This window comes from Podarcis filfolensis (genome assembly GCF_964270895.1).
Source record: "Podarcis filfolensis genome assembly, chromosome: 13".
Classification (NCBI taxonomy): Eukaryota; Metazoa; Chordata; class Lepidosauria; order Squamata; family Lacertidae; genus Podarcis; species Podarcis filfolensis.
Genome location: NC_139615.1, coordinates 44,758,086 through 44,778,521, shown reverse-complemented (window position 1 = coordinate 44,778,521; position 20,436 = coordinate 44,758,086). Strand labels below are relative to the sequence as shown.

The following is a 20,436-nucleotide window of genomic DNA, read 5'->3' as shown; positions in this document are numbered from 1 at the left end:
TTTCTTTTCACCCTAAATGCTCAGAAAAACCGTATCAAAATCTCTTTACAATTTCTACTTTATCTAATGGAATTTTTACATGGGATCCCACCAAACTACTGTCAAATCACAGATCATATTTGTCTCTACACATGGCACTGTTGTTTTAAGTCACAGATATGGTACTTCATGGCACCCACATGGTGGCAAATCATTGCTAAGAGGCATGGGTGTGTGTGTGCCTGCCTCGGGCACCGGGAGTTCACACTGCATGGCTGGTGGCACACACCTGTCAACTAGCTGTGACATCCCGTTTTTTGGGGGGGCGTGCTCTCACACGAGAGCATGGCACCCACAAATGTGCAGGGTTGCAGCAGGATGCACGTCTCAATATGAGAGCACAGCACCCCAAAGGTGTTTTTTTGGGGTGCTGTGCTCTCGCACAGGTTACGTGACTCGCGCAGGAGCACATGCATGGGACATGTTGGAGGGTATGGTGGCACCATTCACACACAAAAAAACGTACTTCTGAAAATGTTGATATCTCCGTGGTATATCAACATTTTCAGAAGTACGGTTTCCATGGCTTGGCTTTTGAAACAGGGAGGTCTGCAGCACTTAGCTAATTGGGAACCAGTGAACTAAAGCATTAATGTATCTAGGCTTGGGAACAGAAAGTGGCCTTCCCAAGTTGTGTTTCTCTTTCACTTTTCTGCTTTGCCAGCAAGAAGGGTGCTGCAGAAAAGGATCCAGGTTAAGCCTGCCATCTTGTCTTCTTTATGGGAAGAATAAAACATTCTCTACAACAAAAGCATCACTGTGACTATGACTCAGTAGAACTTACGGTAACTTTTTCCAGTGGACCACCTCTTTGGCTCGCTTCCTCAATCACCTGCCCTCGCTCCCTATTTGCAGGTTAGGCTCTGGCCTTGCTATGGACTTTGGTTGGTCGCCTTGGTTGTCCGAGGGGCCTGGTAGGAATTTTTCCATTTGGCAGATTGGCACTGGCCACTTAGTTTTCGCCTACCTTGTAGCAATCGTCGCAACTTTGATAGGGTTGCAGTTTGGCATTGTTTGACCTTGTGTGGGGGAGGGGAGGTGTGGCCATCACCTGCCCCTCCATGCTTAAGGGTGTTCTGTTAAAGGAATCTGGGGGTGTTGATCTTGTCCGAAACCCAGCTGGGGGCTAGGGCCTTGACACGACCCCGACGGAAACACCAGGGGGAGCTTGAGTTGGTTTGCATAGACAGGGCTTACCCTTTTCTGGACTTCCTGCACAGTGGGCAAGAGTCAGATATAGTCGGGTCCAATCAATGCCTAAGCCAATACCACTCACATTCTGTAATTCAATAAAACTGTGGCCAAAATTTGCTCAGTAACATAAACCTAATATTTGTGTCCTGGTGTGAGTTATTTCCCAACGAGGGGGTGGGGTCTCGACACGCAAGCTGCTGTATCAAATATCATCACAAATCCAATAGGGGGTGTTACTCTCTCAGCCTCAGCTCACCGTATGCCCAAGGTGGAATTGTTGCTGGCATCTGTTTCGAGAGAGAACAGAGTGCATTTCCGGGGGTGAAGTCAAACTGCTGTGTTAGCAGCTCTGAAGTGACATGCCTGGGCAGTGTGTCTGGAGATCCTGGGCTGCCCAGATAAGACCACCCCGCTCTTGGCCTCGCTGATGTGGTCCGAAGGAAAGCAGAGCAATAGGTTTGACACCAGCTTGGCTGCTAAAATTGCCAGAAGGATGCAAGACGCCATCCAACCATCTTAGGGACTCCAGATTTGTGTTGGGTTTACTCCTTATCGACTTTTGATATCCCGCAAAGCAGCAGAGGTTTGGGACCATTTTTCCCCTCTTCCTAGACAGGCCACCTCCCCAAGTTGACCAGCCCCACCTGCCCTTCACTTCCCTCTGCAGCACGAAACTGCCTGCTTGACCACCAGACCCACGTTTGACCTCATTTGCTCAATCTGCCAGAGCTCGTCTTTGCATACAGGGGAAGTCCCTAACTCACCAAGGGTTTAAGACCCATCAACTAACCACACCAGGTTTAGCTGGCCGGCTGAAGCCGTTCCCAGGGTGTGGCTGCTGTCACATACTGACAGTTTCTAGGAGCCACAGGCGAGAACTGAGTGCAGGGTGGTGTTCAAAGGTGGACAAACTACCCAGCTCTCAAAATACAGTGGACGCACAGGTTGCAAAAGTGATCTGGGAGGCACGTTCACAAACCGCAGCACTGCGTCTGTGCACACACGGCTTGCAATTCGGCACTTCAGTGCTGGTTTTGACCTTTAAAGGCCTTCACGACCTAGGACCCTCGTACCTACGGGACCGCCTCTCCCGGTATGCCCACGGAGGACCTTAAGGTCCATAAATAGCAACACCCTAGGGCCCTAAGGAAGTTAGATTAGCCTCAACCAGAGCCAGGGCCTTTTCAACACTGGCTCCGGCCTGGTGGAACGCTCTGTCTCATGCGACCAGGGCCCTGCGGGATCTGATTTCTTTACGCAGGGCCTGTAAGACAGAGTTGTTCCGCCTGGCCTTTGGCTTGGAGTCAATTTGATTCCCTCCCCCTCTTTCTTTTTTCCTTTCTCCTCCTGTGATGAGGCTGCATTTTAATGTTTTACTGTTGTATTTAACCTTGTTTTTAAGTTGTATTTCAATCAACTTGTTTTTATTATTGGTTGTTAGCCGCCCTGAGCCCGGCCTTGGCTGGGGAGGGCAGGGTATAAATAAAATCTATTATTATTATTCTGCACATGTGGAAAGCGCGATTTAGCACTTCTGCGCATGCGCAACTGCTGAAACCTGGAAGTAACTTGTTCCGGTACTTCCGGGTTTCAGCAGGTCTGTAACCCAAAAAAACACACAACCTGAAGCGTCTGTAACCCGAGATATGACTGTATAGCCTTTCCTCCCATCTCAGCAAGCTGAGACAAGGAAACTATAAAACTTCTCATTCTGGCATGTTGATATTGCAATACTCCCAGTGTCCTGCTGACTGGCGCTGGGGAAAAAATCTTAAGTACCTGTCACCAGTCAGCTAGGCAGGGGAGGCAAATGATGGGATCTCAGGAATCGCAATATGCCTGCTCCTCAGCTGCTGCCAGTACCAACCCTGAGATGTGCAGGAAAGATGTCAGGGACTGCATGTGGAATGCCAGTATGTGTTATACAACTTTTGTGAGATTGTTCTCATATAATGTAGGGACTTTAATTAGTCTGTATAAATAGTATTACTTCACGTGGTTCTCTCCTGCTATGAATTGTGTTGAGCAGCGGTTAATAACAGGTTAACATGGGAAACGCAGAAGTGGAAACTGTGAGAACACGGTCGTGGACTTGGCTCGAAAGAACTGTGCAACTCCTTCCAAGAGCCCAAGGGAGGTTTTGACTTGTGTTTCTTGAACAGCAGGCTCTCAGCCTCTGCAGTTTGTGGTACGTTTATGTCTGCTATTCAAAATGGAGAAAGCTAAAAACTCACCCAGACATGCTCAAGTCCCTTAGATACAGAGAAAACAGCAGGTTAGATACCACATGTGGTCTGAAATGCACTTCAGCACATTAGGATTTTAAAGTGCCTGGGTGGGTTTATGAAGCAAGTTCAACCACATTTGGCGTGCTGAGATTTTAAGGAGTGAATGTGGGGCGCCTCTTTCATACACCAAAACAAAACAAATTAAAAATACACCACATCAGCCCTAAATCACATGGGGGTGGGGTGGGAATTCTGCTTGTGCACAGTTCTTGTATGTTATAAATGAATACGTTTTAAAAAATAGAGAAGACCTAGAAGGTCTCAGAAGAGGATGTTCCTTGTTTTTATTGGTCAAGTACGCATTACATTTGAAATATAAAAAAGTGTTCCAAAAATGTTGCTAATACAGACTTCTATCACACCCCCAGCCCACCCCAAATATTCTGTTCAACAAGCCTCATCCAGGAAACAAGACACGGGGCGTTGTTTTCCTATTAACAGTTTTGCTTTCAAGTCAATAAAATACAGATAGCTTTAATAAGAAACCACATCCTAAGAAATTAAGCTCAGCTGATTCTGACAATATAGTTTTGTTGTAATAAATACTGAGCATCGACTCCAAACTGAAGGATTATTTCACGTGAGCAAAAATAATCCTAGCTAGTTGTGGAGAGGCATTTTGCATACACTAAAGGGGAGTGGTGTTATATAAAATACTTGAATAGCGTTACTCCCCCCTCCTACGTAGTAAAGTGCTGAAAATTAGTTTCTCTTCCTCTCCTTTCCACCAGTGGCTGTTTGGTTAAGTTAGGCATTCGTTTTGCTTCAACCAATTTCAGACATATCAGTAGGAATAGTACATGACAATGGAAAGGTTATTTTTATTTTATTTTAAGAGCACCAACAGAGGGCATGTACACAGATGAACTGGTATTTATTCACAAGCCTCTCAACATCTTTTAAGTTGCATTTAGAAGGCTGCAGGGTTCTTTGGGAAAAGAATTATTCTTGCTGGCTTTACAGGTGAAGCAAGCATTTTAGAGCTCGAGTTTCGTAGCTGAGAAATTGAGCTGGTCTAGGTAATCTGAGATTTCCATTCATCCAAATCTTGAGTTAGAGCCACTACCTCTGTATGAGAAAGGGCTAATCTGAGTGCCAGTGTAACATTAAAACAGACTTTCAGTTCACTTTCTTCAAACTAGCAAAGGAAAGAGACAATGGACTGTTTGTATCCTAACATGCAATACTAAACATGATTAATAGATCAGTTTATAAATTCTAAAATACATATCACACATTCACAGACATATCAGTTATATGTAGGGTCTTCCGTTAAGATAATTGGGCGTCACCAGCTGCCGCAGGCACTTCTAAAATCTCCTCTAGAGCTAAACAGCTTCTTTCTTAATTGGAACGTTGATGCTTTCATGCCATCCAGCTTTCTAGGTGAGGCAAGTAACTAAAGATGGCCACGTTATTCATCTTAGATTGGAATCTTGCAAATCAATACAACTGAGCAACGAAGCCGTTTCATTTCAGAATAGATCGTTTTCTTGGCATAGTAGCCCAAGGTCTTCTGAAGAATGCTTGTATTTGGGACACGCCCGATAGTGAAGTTCTATTAGCAGATGATGCTCATCCAGTCTTCAAAAGTTGCTAGCCTGCAAAACGTTTCACTAGCCTGCTAAGAGGACAATAGCCTGGGGTCTCGTCCACTCAATCTGCCCCAAGCCTTTCTTTACATGCAGGAGAAATCAGAAGTGTCCAGCCCTCCTTCACCAGTTCGATTGACCTCTACGCTGTGGTGAAGGAAGGAGATTTCCTTCCTCTGTGGCTAGCACAGAAACCAAGCGGACAGGTGGAGGGAGGAATAGAAAGAGCTGTCCCTTGTCCACCAGTCTCCTTACTCACCTGCATGGAATCCCTGGTTGCTTATGGCTACCCAGCAAGTTGTTGAATACACGGCTGCTCGCTTCACTGTATTTATTTAAAGAATTAATGAAACTCACTTGAATCCAAAACAGATTTCAGGGGCAGGACGCATAAGAATTTAAAATCCACAACGCAATATTAAGACATAAATTAATGGGAAAAGCAACAAAATCGAGAGGAAAAGAACTATTCAGCCAGCTGAAAGCAAGCATTTTAAATGCCTGGGCAAACAGAATTGTTTGAACGTGTTGCCAAAAAGAATACTGTGTCGGTGCTACCACCCCTTGCAGGAGAATTTGAAAGTCGGGGTGCCACCACCGAGAAGGCCCTCTCTTTTGTGCATGCATAGTGTTGTCCTCCTATGGATGGAACACAGTGAAGAGATTGTCTCCTCTGACAATCTGAATACACAGGAAAGTTGATATGGAAAGAGACGCTTGTTCTGAAATCTGGGCTCTGAGTGGTTTAGGTAACCACCAGTACCTTGAATTGGGCTTGCTAGCACATGCGCAGCTTATATAGTTCTTTCCCAACTGATGTGGCTTCTGCACAGTTTGCAGGGGCAGCCCCACACATAATACATTATGCAGTAATCCAGCCTGTGTTATCAAAGCATGGACCACTGGGGCCAGGCTACACCAGGCTGCAGTTGACCACTTGGGCCTCGAGTGACAGCAATGGGATCAAGGAGCACACCCAATCTATGCACCTCCTCCTTCAGGGGGAGCTATCTGTAAAAGGACATATGGCAACAACGATGAATGACAAGAGAAAGCAATGGACGACTTTGCTCAAACACACCTTAGGGCATCCTTCACCAGGCTTTATAAACCCACCTTCGGAGGAGATCAGTTAGAGGAGATCTCTGCAGAGCTGCAAAATCACTTAAAAGAACAGCGAAGCTTATTGAGGAAGGAAAAAAATAGCTTAGAAACCGTAGTTGAGATGAGAGATTTGTGTTCGTGTGTTGTGTTGCTCGATGTCTGTAAAGGAGCGGGGGAACTAATTCCTCATATTTCTGTTACAAAATTAAACAAAACAATACTGAATCGATGTCAAATTCCGTAGTATAAAACTGTGGGGCACCCCACAAATAATGCCCAATTTTATGCTGTATTTAAAATTACACAAGTAGAAAAAAAAGTTATGCTTATTAATAGTTTAATGTATGAAGGAAACATCCAGACTGCTGTATATGTAGATACATCTGTCACATTAAGTAGAGCCTGACATACTGAAAAAATTTACTTTCTGCGTAGCCATTTCTGTTATGTAAACAATTGTACATTTATTTGCCATTCTAAAACTTCGAGATCAAGTTTACATAATTTTGCTAAATTTCTGTGTATGCCCAGAAGCAGCTTACAGTACTAAAAACCAACCAGCCAAAGAACAGCTTCAACAGAAAGTTATGTCCCAAAAATTAATAATAATCAAAGGGGAAAGAAATATGAAACTAAGAGAGGCTAAGTGGAACCATATGACGGCAGGGAATGGGCAGTCACAATGTTCACAGAAAAGGGTCAGTTAGTACGCTCCTCTGCAAAAGCCTACATCAGTCCAACCTATCAGAAGAATGATCTGAGAGACGAGGAAAACGGTGCTGCCATTTGCATTCTCCTCCAAGCCGAAAGGAAATCTCTGGGCGATCCGAAGAGACCTCCCCCGCTCAACCCAGCTGGTTCATATGCACACTGTTCATATGGGGTGTCCACGTTCCAGTCCATACCTGAAGAAGAAGAGGAGCATTGGGGTTAAGCTATGCAGAACCAGCTGTTTCATATAGGTATAAAAATGGATTGCAATAGGGTTTTATACTGCCTGGCTCTGTATTTCAAGGACAAACTACTGTACGTATCTCAATTTACTTTTATTTTTAACCATGTGTGAAATAATCTTAGCGTGCGTACAACTATACTTGTAAACTGCTCAGAAGCCTATTTCGGCATTTAGTGGAATATAGAAGAAGAAGAAGAAGAAGAAGAAGGAGGAGGAGGAGGAGGAGGAGGAGGAGGAGGAGGAGGAGGAGGAGAAGAAGAAGAATTAGAAGAAGAAGAAGAAGAAGAAGAAGAAGAAGAAGAAGAAGAAGAAGAAGAAGAAGAAGAAGAATAGTAGTTTGGATTTGATATCCCGCTTTATCACTACCCTAAGGAGTCTCAAAGCGGCTAACATTCTCCTTTCCCTTCCTCCCCCACAACAAACACTCTGTGAGGTGAGTGGGGCTGAGAGACTTCAGAGAAGTGTGACTGGCCCAAGGTCACCCAGCAGCTGCATGTGGAGGAGCGGAGACAAGAAACCAGTTCCCCAGATAACGAGACTACCGCTCTTAACCACTACACCACACTGGCAGTTTTGGAACTCACAAGAGCATATTTTAAAGGTCTAACAGCCTACATTTCCATGCTTTACTTTGCTGCGTATTTTGCCATTTTAAATCTCTGCTGGGGTTCTTTCACCAAAGAATACTTGCCTCTAACTTGGATCTCGGCATCCAGGAATTCTCCTGTTAAACCTAGCCCCCCTCCCCAGCCAATCAACACTTTTAACTTGGAAAAGGAGGTGGAATAGTAATGTTGTAGTTTGAAAGTGACTACGCGACCCCTGAGCTTACCGTCTGAGGGCCATTATTCTCTGTGGAATTTGAAACCATCTTTATAAGTGAGTTCCAAGATGGGTCAGCAGCATGAGGTCCATTGAATATCGGCCCCCCAGTACCATCTGCAATGGGTGCGACAGGAGGAATCACTGCGTTCCCATACACTGAGAAAGGCATGCCCTGTAAGGGGGAAAAGAGCTAGTTTATCATGCTTTACATTTCTACAGTCACAATAAACATCATTTCATCTCTCAAATTTTGAAAAGTGTGTGCGTTTTCATCCCAATTATAAAAGCAACATAATCTGCCAAATAAATTTGTTTCACAACTTCTCTGCGAAATGATTTTGAATTACCGTATTTTTCGCACCGTAAGGCGCACCTAGGCTTTAGAGGGGGAAATCAAGAAACCTCGTGCAACCTCTTCAGCCGGGAGAAGCCAAGACAGCGAGAGTGATGGATCCAGCCGGGAGAGGCTACGCTCGACTAAAGAAGCAATAACCACACGCAGCCTCTCCCAGCTGGAGGGGCTGCGCGCGGCTATGGCAATACCCCCACCTCCCGCAAAAGCCCACAGGAGCCGCACACCCTTTAAGGAATGTGCGGCTCCTGCGGGCTTTTCTACGAGGAGGGAGAAGGGACTGACTGGCCGCATCAGTCCCTTCTCCCTCCTGGGGAAAAGCCCCCCAGAGCCACGCAGAGCTTGTGTGTGGCTCTTGGGGGCTTTTCCTGCCTGCCTCCCCCTGCATTCGCTCCATAAGACGCACATACATTTCCCCTTACTTTTTAGGAGGGAAAAAGTGTGTCTTATGGAGCGAAAATACGGCACCGTATTTTTCGCTCTATAAGACGCATCAGACCACAAGACACACCTAGTTTTTGGAGGAGGAAAACAAGAAAAAAAATATTCTGAATCTCAGAAGCCAGAACAGCAAGAGGGATTGCTGTGCAGTGAAAGCAGCAATCCCTCTTGCTTTTCTGGCTTCTGTGATAGCTGCACAGCCTGCATTCACTCCATAAGACGCACACGCATTTCCCCTTACTTTTTAGTAGGGGAAAAGTGAGTCTTATAGAGCAAAAAATACGGTAAACGTTTTGAATTAATAGTTCTGTGTGTGTAAAGGTGACCCAAATGTGGCTCCCAGGAACCTCTAGTGCTGCTCCTGGTCAATTTAAGGAAGTAACTAGGAACAGTCAGGCAAATTGATATTTGCTCACCCTCTGGCTATAAAGAGGTTTATAATACAAGGCCCACCAAAAACTACTAAAAAGGAATGACAAAGGTAATGCAAGCTCCGATACAAAAAGCAAAGTGTGATGTAGCTTTTAAACAGGGTATGCATATTATAAAGCTTCTATGTCTGAGTTTCTAGCAAAAAAACAGTAACATTTGGATCGTTACCCCAACTTTAGGGAAGTCCATGTATCCAGCAGGGACATGCTGATGGAATGTACCGGAAGGAGTTACAATTCCTGTGCTGTCTCTCTCCATTGTTTGATGTTGCGAGAATACACCTGGATCAGACATTGGTCTGTGAATCATATGGTTCCCCATTCCACTGTGACACCAATCTACTTTATCTGGCAAGAAAGAAGTGGGTATTACCCGTTAGTAGCACGCTTTAACCTAAATTATTCTGTTGTGGTAGTAGCAGTTAGCGTCCTGAACACTTGGCAGAACCATCTAAACAAGAAGTCCAGAGTCAGACTGGTCATCGGAAAGGTAAGGTATACTTAGTGGCAGCTTCATGGTGAGACTAAAAAGAAATTATGTTCTTAAAGCAGGATTAAATCATTTGTGAACTTTAAATTAGTCAATTCATGAACCATGCTGCAATGCAGGTTTGTCAAGGCTACCATTTGTAGTGGGAATGTTATTTCTGCATTTTAAGTTGTCCTAATCAATTGTCTTTTTAGGATAATTAGGATGCGGGTGGCGCTGTGGTCTAAACCACAGAGCCTAGGGCTTGCCGATCGGAAGGTTGGCGGTTCGAATCCCCGCAATGGGTGAGCTCCCGTTGTTCGGTCCCAGCTCCTGCCAACCTAGCAGTTCGAAAGCACGTCAAATGCAAGTAGATAAATAGGTACCACTCTGGTGGGAAGGTAAACAGTGTTTCCATGCGCTGCTCTGGTTTCGCCAGAAGTGGCTCAGTCATGCTGGCCATATGTCCCGGAAGCTGTCTGCGGACAAACGTCAGCTCCCTAGAGCAAGATGTGTGCGCAATCCCAGAGTTGTCCGCGACTGGACCTAACGGTCAGGAGTACCTTTACCTTTACCCAATCAATTGTCTTAGCTCTCCTCTAATAGAAAATCAGAAGATGATAAAAATGTATGGCTGTTCAGGGGCAATACATACCAGCTTGGTTTCCTCCTATCCCTTCAAAAGACCATATACCACTGTGCCCCACTGGAGTGGCCAAGTTGCTCCCTATAACAGAGGGTGTAGACGTTCCAGTTTGTCTGATACGCGCAGAACGCTCTGTTCCAATTGGGACAGGGACCTTTCTGTCCTGAGAGACATTGTTGGGTTTTTCTGACCCCAGGGAAACAGAGGAAGGGGTTGGAGATGGTGCTCGAACTCCAGCAGACACTGGCTGAGCAGGTGGTTCTAGAAGAAAACAAATATTTAAACGAGTTGCATAAGGCAATATGACTGCATTAAAAAAATACTCTCTCTACAGCAGTCTCAGCAGAAGTAGCAATGCAAGCTCAGGAAATTTCATGACTTGTTAAAACAGCATTAGCTATAAACAGCCTACTAGAGGTTTATGCCACATTGAGCCAGTAGTTTAAACCTTTTATAACTGGCTTTCTATAATCAACGTACAATGGAATGAATCTTGGTCAGTTGCAAAAATCACTGTCAAAGTTATCAGAACTCAATATATTAAAAAAATGATTATTTAGGATATAACGGTCCTTTTTGCAAGTCATATTAAGCCACAGTTAAAAATGAACTGTGGTTTAATGTGAATGCTCAGTGTGCTGTACACACTTGACGAAACGCTCTCTCTGCTCTACTGCTGCTGCTTGAAAACAAGGCAGAGTCTGGCTTGTTGTGATGTTTCTAGTTTGTTTCCTGCAAACAAATCAGGAGTAGTAAGCCGAGAACTTGAATACTGCTCAAGGTTTGTTTGGAGAGAAATTCATGAGCCTGGGTTTGCACATCAGATCTGCAATGTTGTTATTATTATTTTTTTATTATTATTATTATTATTATTATTATTATTATTATTATTATTCTTAACTGACCCGGACCCTGCAGTAAGCATCTCAGGCCCTTCTTCACAAGAGGTCAGGAGGGTGGCAACATGAGAACAGGGCCTTTTCTGTGGTGGCCCCCCGCTTGTGGAATGCTTTCCCCAAGGAGGCTTCATTACATATATTTAGACACCAGGCAAAAACATTTCTGTACAATCAGGACTTTGGCTGATTAAAATTCTACGGCCTTTTAAATGTGTTGGGGGGGGGCTATTAGTGTCTTTTTGTTTATTATGCATTTTGTGTTCTCATTTTGTGTTTTTATGTTGTGAACTGCCCTGTGATTTTTGGATGAAGGGTGATACACACAAAATTTAATAAAATAATAATAATAATAATAATAATAATAATAATAATAATAACAACAACAACAACAACCACCATCCCACTCTTCCCTGCGTCATCCAATTCAGAAGTTGGAACACCCAGAGTTTTATTACAGCAACAAAACAGTGCGGTTGTTTCTTTTTTTAACAGCTTACCATTTGATGCAGAGGAACATGGAGGCAATAGGTTCAGTGGAGAAAAATGCTGTCTGTTAAAATTAGCAGCTGCCGGTGCTCCCCCAAGGGCTGTTCCTGGTGCATATACTTGACTGCTTGAAAGGTTCGAGGCAAAGGTACCCAAGTGCGCAGAAGGTGGTGTTACAGAACCATATGGTGAATCCATACTGACAATACCTATAGAATGATGTGCAAAACGTCAGTACTTTCTGGGAAAATAGCAGCATTCAAAGCAGGGGGTGTAGGGAAGGAGCTTAACTTTTGCATCTTGTACAGTTTGCTTCCAGTTCGGACTAAAATAGTTATGATTCTCTTCTATGGAGCCAGGAAAACTAATTTGTTCCAGACAGCTTTTCTGTAGCCTATGTTTTTATGGCACTGATTCCTGAGACTATGTGCTTCCTTATAATACTGTATTCTTATGGTTTGACCATTCAGATATATCTCAATGGATCAGTGATTCTATTTGAAATTAAACAAGATGCTCAGTAACACACATTTAAAATCACCTCTTTGGAAATTAAACCTCCAGCATACTTTCAAACAAATAAAACATCTGCCTTATCCTCTCATGAAGCATAGCACCAATGGGTTATAATTTTGTTCTCATTTTTAATTCACATCCATTTCCGTTTGTTTTCCCCATTCATTCTACACCGAAGCCTCTTTTGCCAGTATTGAGTTGCTCTATAAAGTATAAAAAACTGCCTATGTTTTGGAGAAAATATCTTATGCAAGCCAAAATCAAGGCATCTGTCATAATGTTTGCATGGCAGACATGGGGGGAAAGGGCAGTAGAGCAAGGGGTGCTCCTGTTTCCAGCTGGGCTACAGGAGAGAGAACCACTCAGCAGCCAGGTCGTTGGACTGATGTGCCCTTGCTGTCCAGTCGGAAGAAGTGGAGATAAATTTTCTATGCCAAGCCTGCCAGCTATGTACAGAGCAGCTGACTCTGAGAATTCCATCCCAGATTCCCTACAAAAATAAAAATGCATCTTTGACTTCGGAAGTTTGTAGAGAGGGAAGGGATGATTTTAAAGGGTTGGAAAAAAGTAGGGGTGCAGGGGAAATCGAAAGTCAGAAGAAGATGGGAACCTCAAGGGTCTCCAGGTGACCAGGGCTTCTCCCCCCCCCCCAAACTGGGCTACTCTGGTCTACAGAGCTCACCCCGTCTTTCAACCAAGAGAAGGGACTATGCTGGAATGTGGCAACTGCATTCTGGCCATGAAGGAGTATAGATAGGAGACTGCACAACCTGAATCTATTCTTGTAAGATGCAAAGAATGCTTGTACAATCTCCCAATTCACTCCTCCATCTATTTTCACTGCAGATAATCCTCAATGGGATCCTATGTCCGGATCAAAATCTAGCATCTGAAGAACTGAATCAAAAAGAAGTGACATGGCAAGTTCTAGGGGAAACTGACAGATTGCAAACAAGTCGCCTGCTCCAGTTGGCATCCAAAATTCTGTGTCGGTTAACCTAGCAACTGTTTTGGTTAAATTGGGGGGAAATAAATCATTACAGTGGACGCTCGGGTTGGGAACATGATCCATGCAGGATGCACATTTGCAACCCGCAACGGCATGTCTGTGCATGCGCAGGTTGCAATTCGGCGCTTCTGCGCATGCGGAAAGCACGATTTAGCGCTTCTGCGCAACTGCCGAAACCTGGAAGTAACCTGTTCCGGTACTTCTGGGTTTCAGCGTGTCCGTAACCCAAAAAAATGCAACCTGAAGCGTCTGTAACCCGAGGTATGAATGTACAGCCTTTCCTACCATCTCAGCAAGCAGAGACGAGGAAGCTAAAGCTTCTCATTCTGGCATGTTGATATTGCAATACTCCCAGTGTCTTGCTGACTGGTGCTGGGAAAAAATCTTAAGTACCTGTCACCAGTCAGCTTGGCAGGGGGGGCAAATGATGGTATCTCAGGAATCGCAATACGCCTGCTCCTCAGCTGCTGCTAGTACCAACCCTGACATGTGCAGGAAGGAAGCCAGGGACCACATGTGGAATGCCAGTATGTGCTACACAACCCGAGGTATGACTGCATTTATGAATCATGAAGCTTGCAGAACAACAAGCCTTTCTGGGGAAGAATCACAGCATGCCTGGTATAAAGGGAAGTTCTACCATGCCAATCTTTTACTTTGAGAATGTTAACATGCATATGAATAGATGTGATCCAGTCAACATTATATACCTGGATTTTCAAAAAGCTTTTGACAAAATCCCTTACCAAGGACCCCTAAATAAATTTAGAACTTCGTGATTTTCCTATGGATTAGTAACTGGTAATGGAAAGAGAAAAGGGAAGCATGGAAATCTCCCAAGGATCAGAACTGGGACTGGTGCTATTTAACTTGTTCATAACTGGACTAGAGTCAGCAGCGATGTGACCAAATTTACCAATGAAACCAAGACAATGAATGGACAGCAAAACAGCAGGCGAGGCTCAAGGGTTAAGTGTAAAGATATGCATGTTGGGGCAAACCCCCAAACCACCACCACCACCCTGCCCAACTGCACACACACAGATGAAGCAATCAGACCCGAAGATCACTTTATCCTTGCGGAATATAAATAACTATTCACCTGAGGGACTCGGAGCTGGTCTCTGAAGTGGGGGCCTAAAACCTGGGGCTTTGGAAGTATCTAACGGGTGCAATGGATCCGAGTTTGGCAGAAATGGAGACTTCCCAGACAGAATGGATTCCGGCGCTGCCTGAGACGACAAGACAGATCCACCCCAGAAGGCGTGAGCAGAGGCCGGGCCGTTCTCAAACAGTGTGCTGAAGGGCCCAAACGGCAAAGCAGCGCTGAAATTGGGAGCCATGGGCTTGTTTGCCGGATGGACAGAATTCTGAGAGACACTTTGCGTACTTAAGGTAGAAGGAAGTTGCACTGAAGAAGGAACACTGTGGGGTCTTTTGATGTGGCTGATATTGAGGACGGCAACCGAAGAACTCTGAACGGGAGCGGAATTCTTGTGCACGGGGTTCGCCCCATGGGATGGCAGCCTGATCGCGGGGCTTTCCATTTTCGCTGGCGGAGACGGCTGAGCAGATCCCGCCGATGCCTGAGGCAAGAGATAGTTCGCTGGCGTACTAGCAGGCGCAACTACCGGGGCAGCGGAACTCGCAGTTGCTAAGTTTGGAGGCACAGCCATTCGCGGATCTTGTGACGGGACCTGAGGCTGCTGCAGAGGTGGCCTTGCCTCCTGGGAAACAGACCCGAGCGTCTGCGGCTGAGCAAGATGCTCCGACGGAATCCCAGCAGAGCCGCTATTCGCCTGCCTGTTGCTGGTCAGATTTGCTGCTTCCGCTGCTGGGGGGCCACTGACTTCCTGGTCCGAGGAGGGCACCCCTTTGCTGGGAGAACTCGCGACACATTCTGAAGGGCTGCTTCTGGAAACCCGGGCTGGCTGGGCTGGCGGTGAAGGGGAGGAAGCGGACGACACAGGGTGGTGCTCTTTGGCGGTAGGAAAAGGGTAGGTGGCGTTGGTGGGCGTTGTGCTGTTGTTGCTGGCCGTGGTTGCAATGGCGGTGGTGGTGGTGCTGGATGTCTTGACCACGGTGACAAAGAGCTGCCTTCGGACGGAAGGGGAGCTGGGGCTGCCATTTGCAGGAGGAACAGGCGCAGCAGACACGGCCGGACTTGTGGCGGCCGTTGGGCTGGGAGCCGACGAACCCGCCGAATTCACCTGAGAACCGCTGCTGTTCTGACTGTTATGGCGAGGCACCGTGTGAGGCTTAGGTGAGTTAGTAGCTTTTGCGGGGCTCAGGGGCCGAACGGGGAAAGGACCCCAGGTGGACTGAGCCGGCGGGAAAGTCCCCCCAAAGTGGGTCATGGGTAACCTCGGCGGACGGATCTGCTGGAAAGTCTGAGCAGCCAGCAGCGCGTGTGCAAACTGGGGAGGAGGGTAGGCCAGCGGCAGAGAAACTGGAAACCCAGGCCGCACGTTATTCACCGGGTTCTTGACTGCTTTATGCGCCGGTGCCGAAGGGAGGACAGGCACGGAAAGCGCTGTGGCCATCTGAGACGAGGAGGAGATTGCGACGGTGGTCACCTTGCTCCCAGCGACGGAGCTGTGGGTAGTCGTGGGGCTGGCGTGCGCCCCCGTTTTGGGATAGGCCGCAGAGCTTCTCAAGCGGTTCTTTGGAATGAGTTCGTCGATTTCTTTGTCGGGATCCTTGATCAGAGCGTTGATGAGCTGTGTTGCTTGTCTTGTTGATTCCGTGCCTCCCCTGCAAGAGAATAATAGAATTGTAGAGTGGGAAGGGACCCCGAGGGGCATCTAGTCCAGCCCAACCCCTGCAATCTCTTGGCCAACATGGGGGTCAAACCATGAGATTAAGAGTCATGCTCTACTGACTTGAGCTCTCCTTCAGGTCTAAACGCATCCTTCGGGAATAAATGCATGAAGACCATTTCTTCATTCGTGGATAAGCGTAATAAGAAATATTTCCCCTTTTCCGGCCAAGGACCCTCGTACCTACGGGACCGCCTCTCCCGGTATTCCCTACGGAGGACCTTAAGGTCCATAAATAGCAACACCCTAGAGGTCCCGGGCCCTAAGGAAGTTAGATTAGCCTCAACCAGAGCCAGGGCCTTTTCAACACTGTCTCCAGCCTGGGGGAACGCTCTGTCTCATGAGACCAGGACCCTGCGGGATCTGATTTCTTTCCGCAGGGCCTGTAAGACAGAGTTGTTCCACCTGGCCTTTGGCTGAGAATCAGTTTGATTCTCTCCCCCTCTTTCTTCTTCCTTTCTCCTCCTGTGAAGAGGCTGCATCCTAATGTTTCAATGTTGTATCTTAATCTTTTAAATTGTATTTTAATCAACTTGTTTTTATTACTGGTTGTTAGCCGCCCTGAGCCCAGTCTTGGCTGGGGAGGGCGGGGTATAAATAAAAATTTATTATTATTATTTATTATTATTATTTTTAGAAAAATGCATTAAGTGTAAAAACCTTCGCATGAATGAAATTTAACGGTTTTATGATGCAATGGTTGAATACACAACCGTTCCCTCGGACAGCAAGGTTAGGTGGTTTGGCGCAGCCCGGACTGATTCCATTTTTAAAATGCTAATGTTTCAGCTGCAACGGGGCCTCTGAGAAACAAAAGTGGGGTGTCAGCATATATCTGAGGTAAAAAATAAAATAAAATTGAAAAGCTTGAGGAGGACTGAGCATGCTCAGTGGCCTCCAGAAGCTACAAAACAGGTGGAATAGGAAAAAGCAGACTAAGTGGGTGGGGAGAATAAATGGGCCTGACAGACTTATAGAATCTTGGGAGAGAATATGAATGGCTGGCTGCATTTTAATTGTTTTAATGTATTTTAATCTTGTTTTTAAGTTGTATTCGTTCAACTCGTTTTTATTATTGGTTGTTAGCCGCCCTGAGCCCGGCCTTGGCTGGGGAGGGCGGGGTATAAATAAAAATTATTATTAATTATTATTATTATTATTATTATTATTATTACTGGAGTTCTGAACAGGAGCAACCCTGCTGGAGGGTAAGGAATCACTGAGACATTCTGATTCATACAAGTCCCATGTATGTTTACTGCTTTGAAGTTGTTGGGTTGTTTGTTTGTTTTTAAAGTAATCAAGCAGTATATAAATTGAAGCAGTGCATAAACTGTATAAAATAAATAAATAAATGTCCATCTAACAGAAATTAGTTTGAAATCTGTTTCCTATAGAAACTGAATGGCAAATTAAATACGAAGTCCTCCAAACCAATTCAGTAACTTAAGGTAAACAGTGCCTGGATAGGAATTTACCTTATTGTTATGATTCTGTCCCCCGTTTTGTCTTTCTGCTTATCAATGTCTATATGCGCGCCAGTAAACTCTCGGATAGCGTTGATGTTGCAACCACCTCTTCCAATTACTCTGGAAATGACAGTTGATGGAACAGAAACCTTCTTTGATCTAAGAGACAGAGAAAATTACGGCAATCAGGTAGAACAGATTTAGTATAGTATACTTGTATCATATTTAAAAGTTTGGTAACGAATGGTTGGAAGCAAGTATGTATGATGCAATGAGATGCGCCAGCGGCTTGTAAGCTTTGTAACATGTATGCCATGCCTGAAGTCAAAGAGGCCCAAAAGGCTGGCTATGGATGCAATCCAACGTAGCACAGGCAGGTGTCTGCTTGCACAACTGGGCTTCTTTCTCTCCTCTCCCCTTTAGTCCCCTGCACCCCACCAAATCCGCTCTGGGGGCTGGAGGGCAAAAGAGAGAAACTGGAAGTCCCATTGCGCAAGCAAGACATCAATGGAATTCACCCTATAGATATTTAGTGGAGAAGAAAAGCATTCTTATGAGACATTCTCCTGTCCATCGATCTTTCAAATGTAAAAAGAGAAAAGCTAATACAGTGGATCCTCGAGTTACATACCGCTCTGGATATGTAATTTTTGGGTTGCGAACTTAGCAAACCCAGAAGTGTATATTTCCAGGTTTTGCTGTGCGCATGCGCACAGAAGCACTCGATCATGCCATGCATGTGCGCAGAAGCAGCACCTCCAGTTACGGACTTTTCAGTTTAAGTACGGACCCCTGGAACGAATTTAATTCGTATCCGGAGGGTCCCCTGTACATGGCCTTTGGAGACTGTGGTTAGAAAGCTTTGGCTGAAACAAAGCACTGAAGCACTTTGCTAATAGTTGTCGCTGTGAAAGTGTCCCGAGTCTACACAAAAAGCTGACGAGAGAGGAGAAAGAGAAACAGAAAACAGGAAGACACTAGCATGGGGAGTGTATTCATATCCTGCTTCTCAGGTGCTGGCACCGAAAACAGGCTCTAATGCTATCTCTTGGAAGTTACAGACTTCCAAGGACCAAGGAATGAAACGGCCATACCATGACTAATTTTGCCGGCAATGCAAAGCATGGTTTAAAGTAAAATATTCAAAACAGGGACTAGTGGTGGGTGGATGGATGAAGTAGAGAATCACTGGCAATTACCACCATCACGGAATTGGACTTACCTTCTTACAACCTCCTTCCACCCTTCCTCCCTCTTCTGACCACGCTTAGGGCTAGCTAAGGTCAATTTTCCATTAGGAGAAGACAGCGGCGATGGAGAAGGTTTTGTGCAAGTAGATAAGGAATTGCCAGTTACTTCACTAATAACTTCTGACAACCTTTCAGAGGAAAGGGGGAGGGGAGGAGAAAAGAGTGCTTGTTAACTTAACTCTTATGAGAAAACCGTAAAAGACAAATGCAGAGACTCTTGTTTAGCCTTTTAATAACATCTTTAGTATTAGAATATTAAATTTAACACCATGCTAAAAAGTAAACTAATCAATCATAGACAAAGTACACTTGGCTTTTGTTTGCTTGCTTTTGTTTGTAAGCCTCTTTAGAATAAAAGACATTTGGATATAAATGAGGATGAATCTCAGTATCCCAAGATTCACAGTGGGGGAAATATGAGGCAGACGAAGAACAGCACCAAAGCAATCTAGACTAGCAAGACATAAGAAAGTTTTCCACTTGCATTTCATGCAAACCATAGCTTGAAATGCACCTAGCAACTGATAATCAAAGTCCATTCATATGTAAAAACACAAGCGGTGGAATACAGCTGAACGCTACCTTCATCACAATCTAACTCAAAATTGGGCCTTTCCCTCTTCATCAGCAGATATGGGCCGTCTGAAGGCAGAAGTAAAATCTTAAAGGGGAAAAGGTGCATGCACTTGGATAGTCTAGGATGTGAAAACTGTGACAGCACTCTTTTGATTTCAATGTTTGAATGTAGCCCGATTTTCAGCTGCTGTGATTCTGCTGTGGGGATAGGATCTCGAAAATCTCCCACCTATGATTTTGGTCTTCTGTTACTATGGTCTCCAATTAAGCAACTCAGAACTAAGCCAAATTAGTTTGGCTGCTCAAATAGCTATTGATTATGCTATTTATCTGCTGCTTCACGATCAGTTCTACTGGCATCGTATATTCTGGTTTGTTCTTAATAATTCTGGTAAACCAATTTGAGTACCAAAAGTTGGTAGAAAGGCAGAAGATTTTTCAACAAAATAAAAAGTACCGTATTTTTCACCCCATAAGACGCACCTGGCCATAAGATGCACCTAGTTTTTAGAGGGGGAATGCAAGGGGGGGGAAAATTCTTTAAAGGAAGCGCTGAGCAGAGCCTGTATGCATCCCAGGCTCTGCTCAGAGCTCCCTTTCATGAGCCACATGGAGCGTGTGTGGCGCTTGCAGGCTTTTCCCCGAGAAGGGCAGCCCATCACTGACGGGCTGCCCTTCTCCCTCCTTGGGGAAAAGCCCCCAAGAGCCGCACACACGCTCCACACGGCCCTTTAAAGGGAGCACGGCTTTGGGGGGCTTTTCCGGGAGGTGGGGGAAGAGACTGAGGGGCTAAGCCAGAAGCTAGAACAGTGAGAGGGATCGCTGCACAACAATCCCCCTTGCTGTTCTGGCTTCTGGGACAGCTGCGCAGCCTGCATTTGCTCCATAAGACGCACACACATTTCCCCTTACTTTTTAGGAGGGAAAAGGTGAGTCTTATAGAGCGAAAAATACGGTAAATAATAATTTCACAGTTCTGGTCCATGAAGTAACACTGGGGGAAGAAGATGGAAGCGTTGAGAACATCCCAAGAGATGAGATTACAACTTGTTTGTGTTTGTGCAAAAGCTAAAGTA

The 20,436-nt window shown here is 45.3% G+C and overlaps 1 protein-coding gene across 7 annotated transcripts in view; it reads right to left on the bottom strand.

The window, feature by feature from the left end:
* Window positions 1–6,537: 6,537 nt before the first annotated feature.
* The window catches only part of ANKRD17 (ankyrin repeat domain 17), a 102,242-nt gene continuing 88,343 nt past the window's right edge, over window positions 6,538–20,436 (bottom strand). For all 7 annotated transcript variants that reach the window (XM_083582296.1, XM_083582298.1, XM_083582297.1 and 4 more), the window contains 8 exons: window positions 18,757–18,912; window positions 17,544–17,693; window positions 14,349–16,000; window positions 11,733–11,930; window positions 10,346–10,597; window positions 9,391–9,569; window positions 8,005–8,169; window positions 6,538–7,122 (listed from right to left, as the gene is read on the bottom strand). In XM_083582296.1, coding sequence (XP_083438422.1) covers window positions 7,063–7,122; window positions 8,005–8,169; window positions 9,391–9,569; window positions 10,346–10,597; window positions 11,733–11,930; window positions 14,349–16,000; window positions 17,544–17,693; window positions 18,757–18,912 — 2,812 coding nt within the window. In that variant the 3' untranslated portion in view covers window positions 6,538–7,062. The remainder of the gene's footprint in view (window positions 7,123–8,004; window positions 8,170–9,390; window positions 9,570–10,345; window positions 10,598–11,732; window positions 11,931–14,348; window positions 16,001–17,543; window positions 17,694–18,756; window positions 18,913–20,436) is intronic.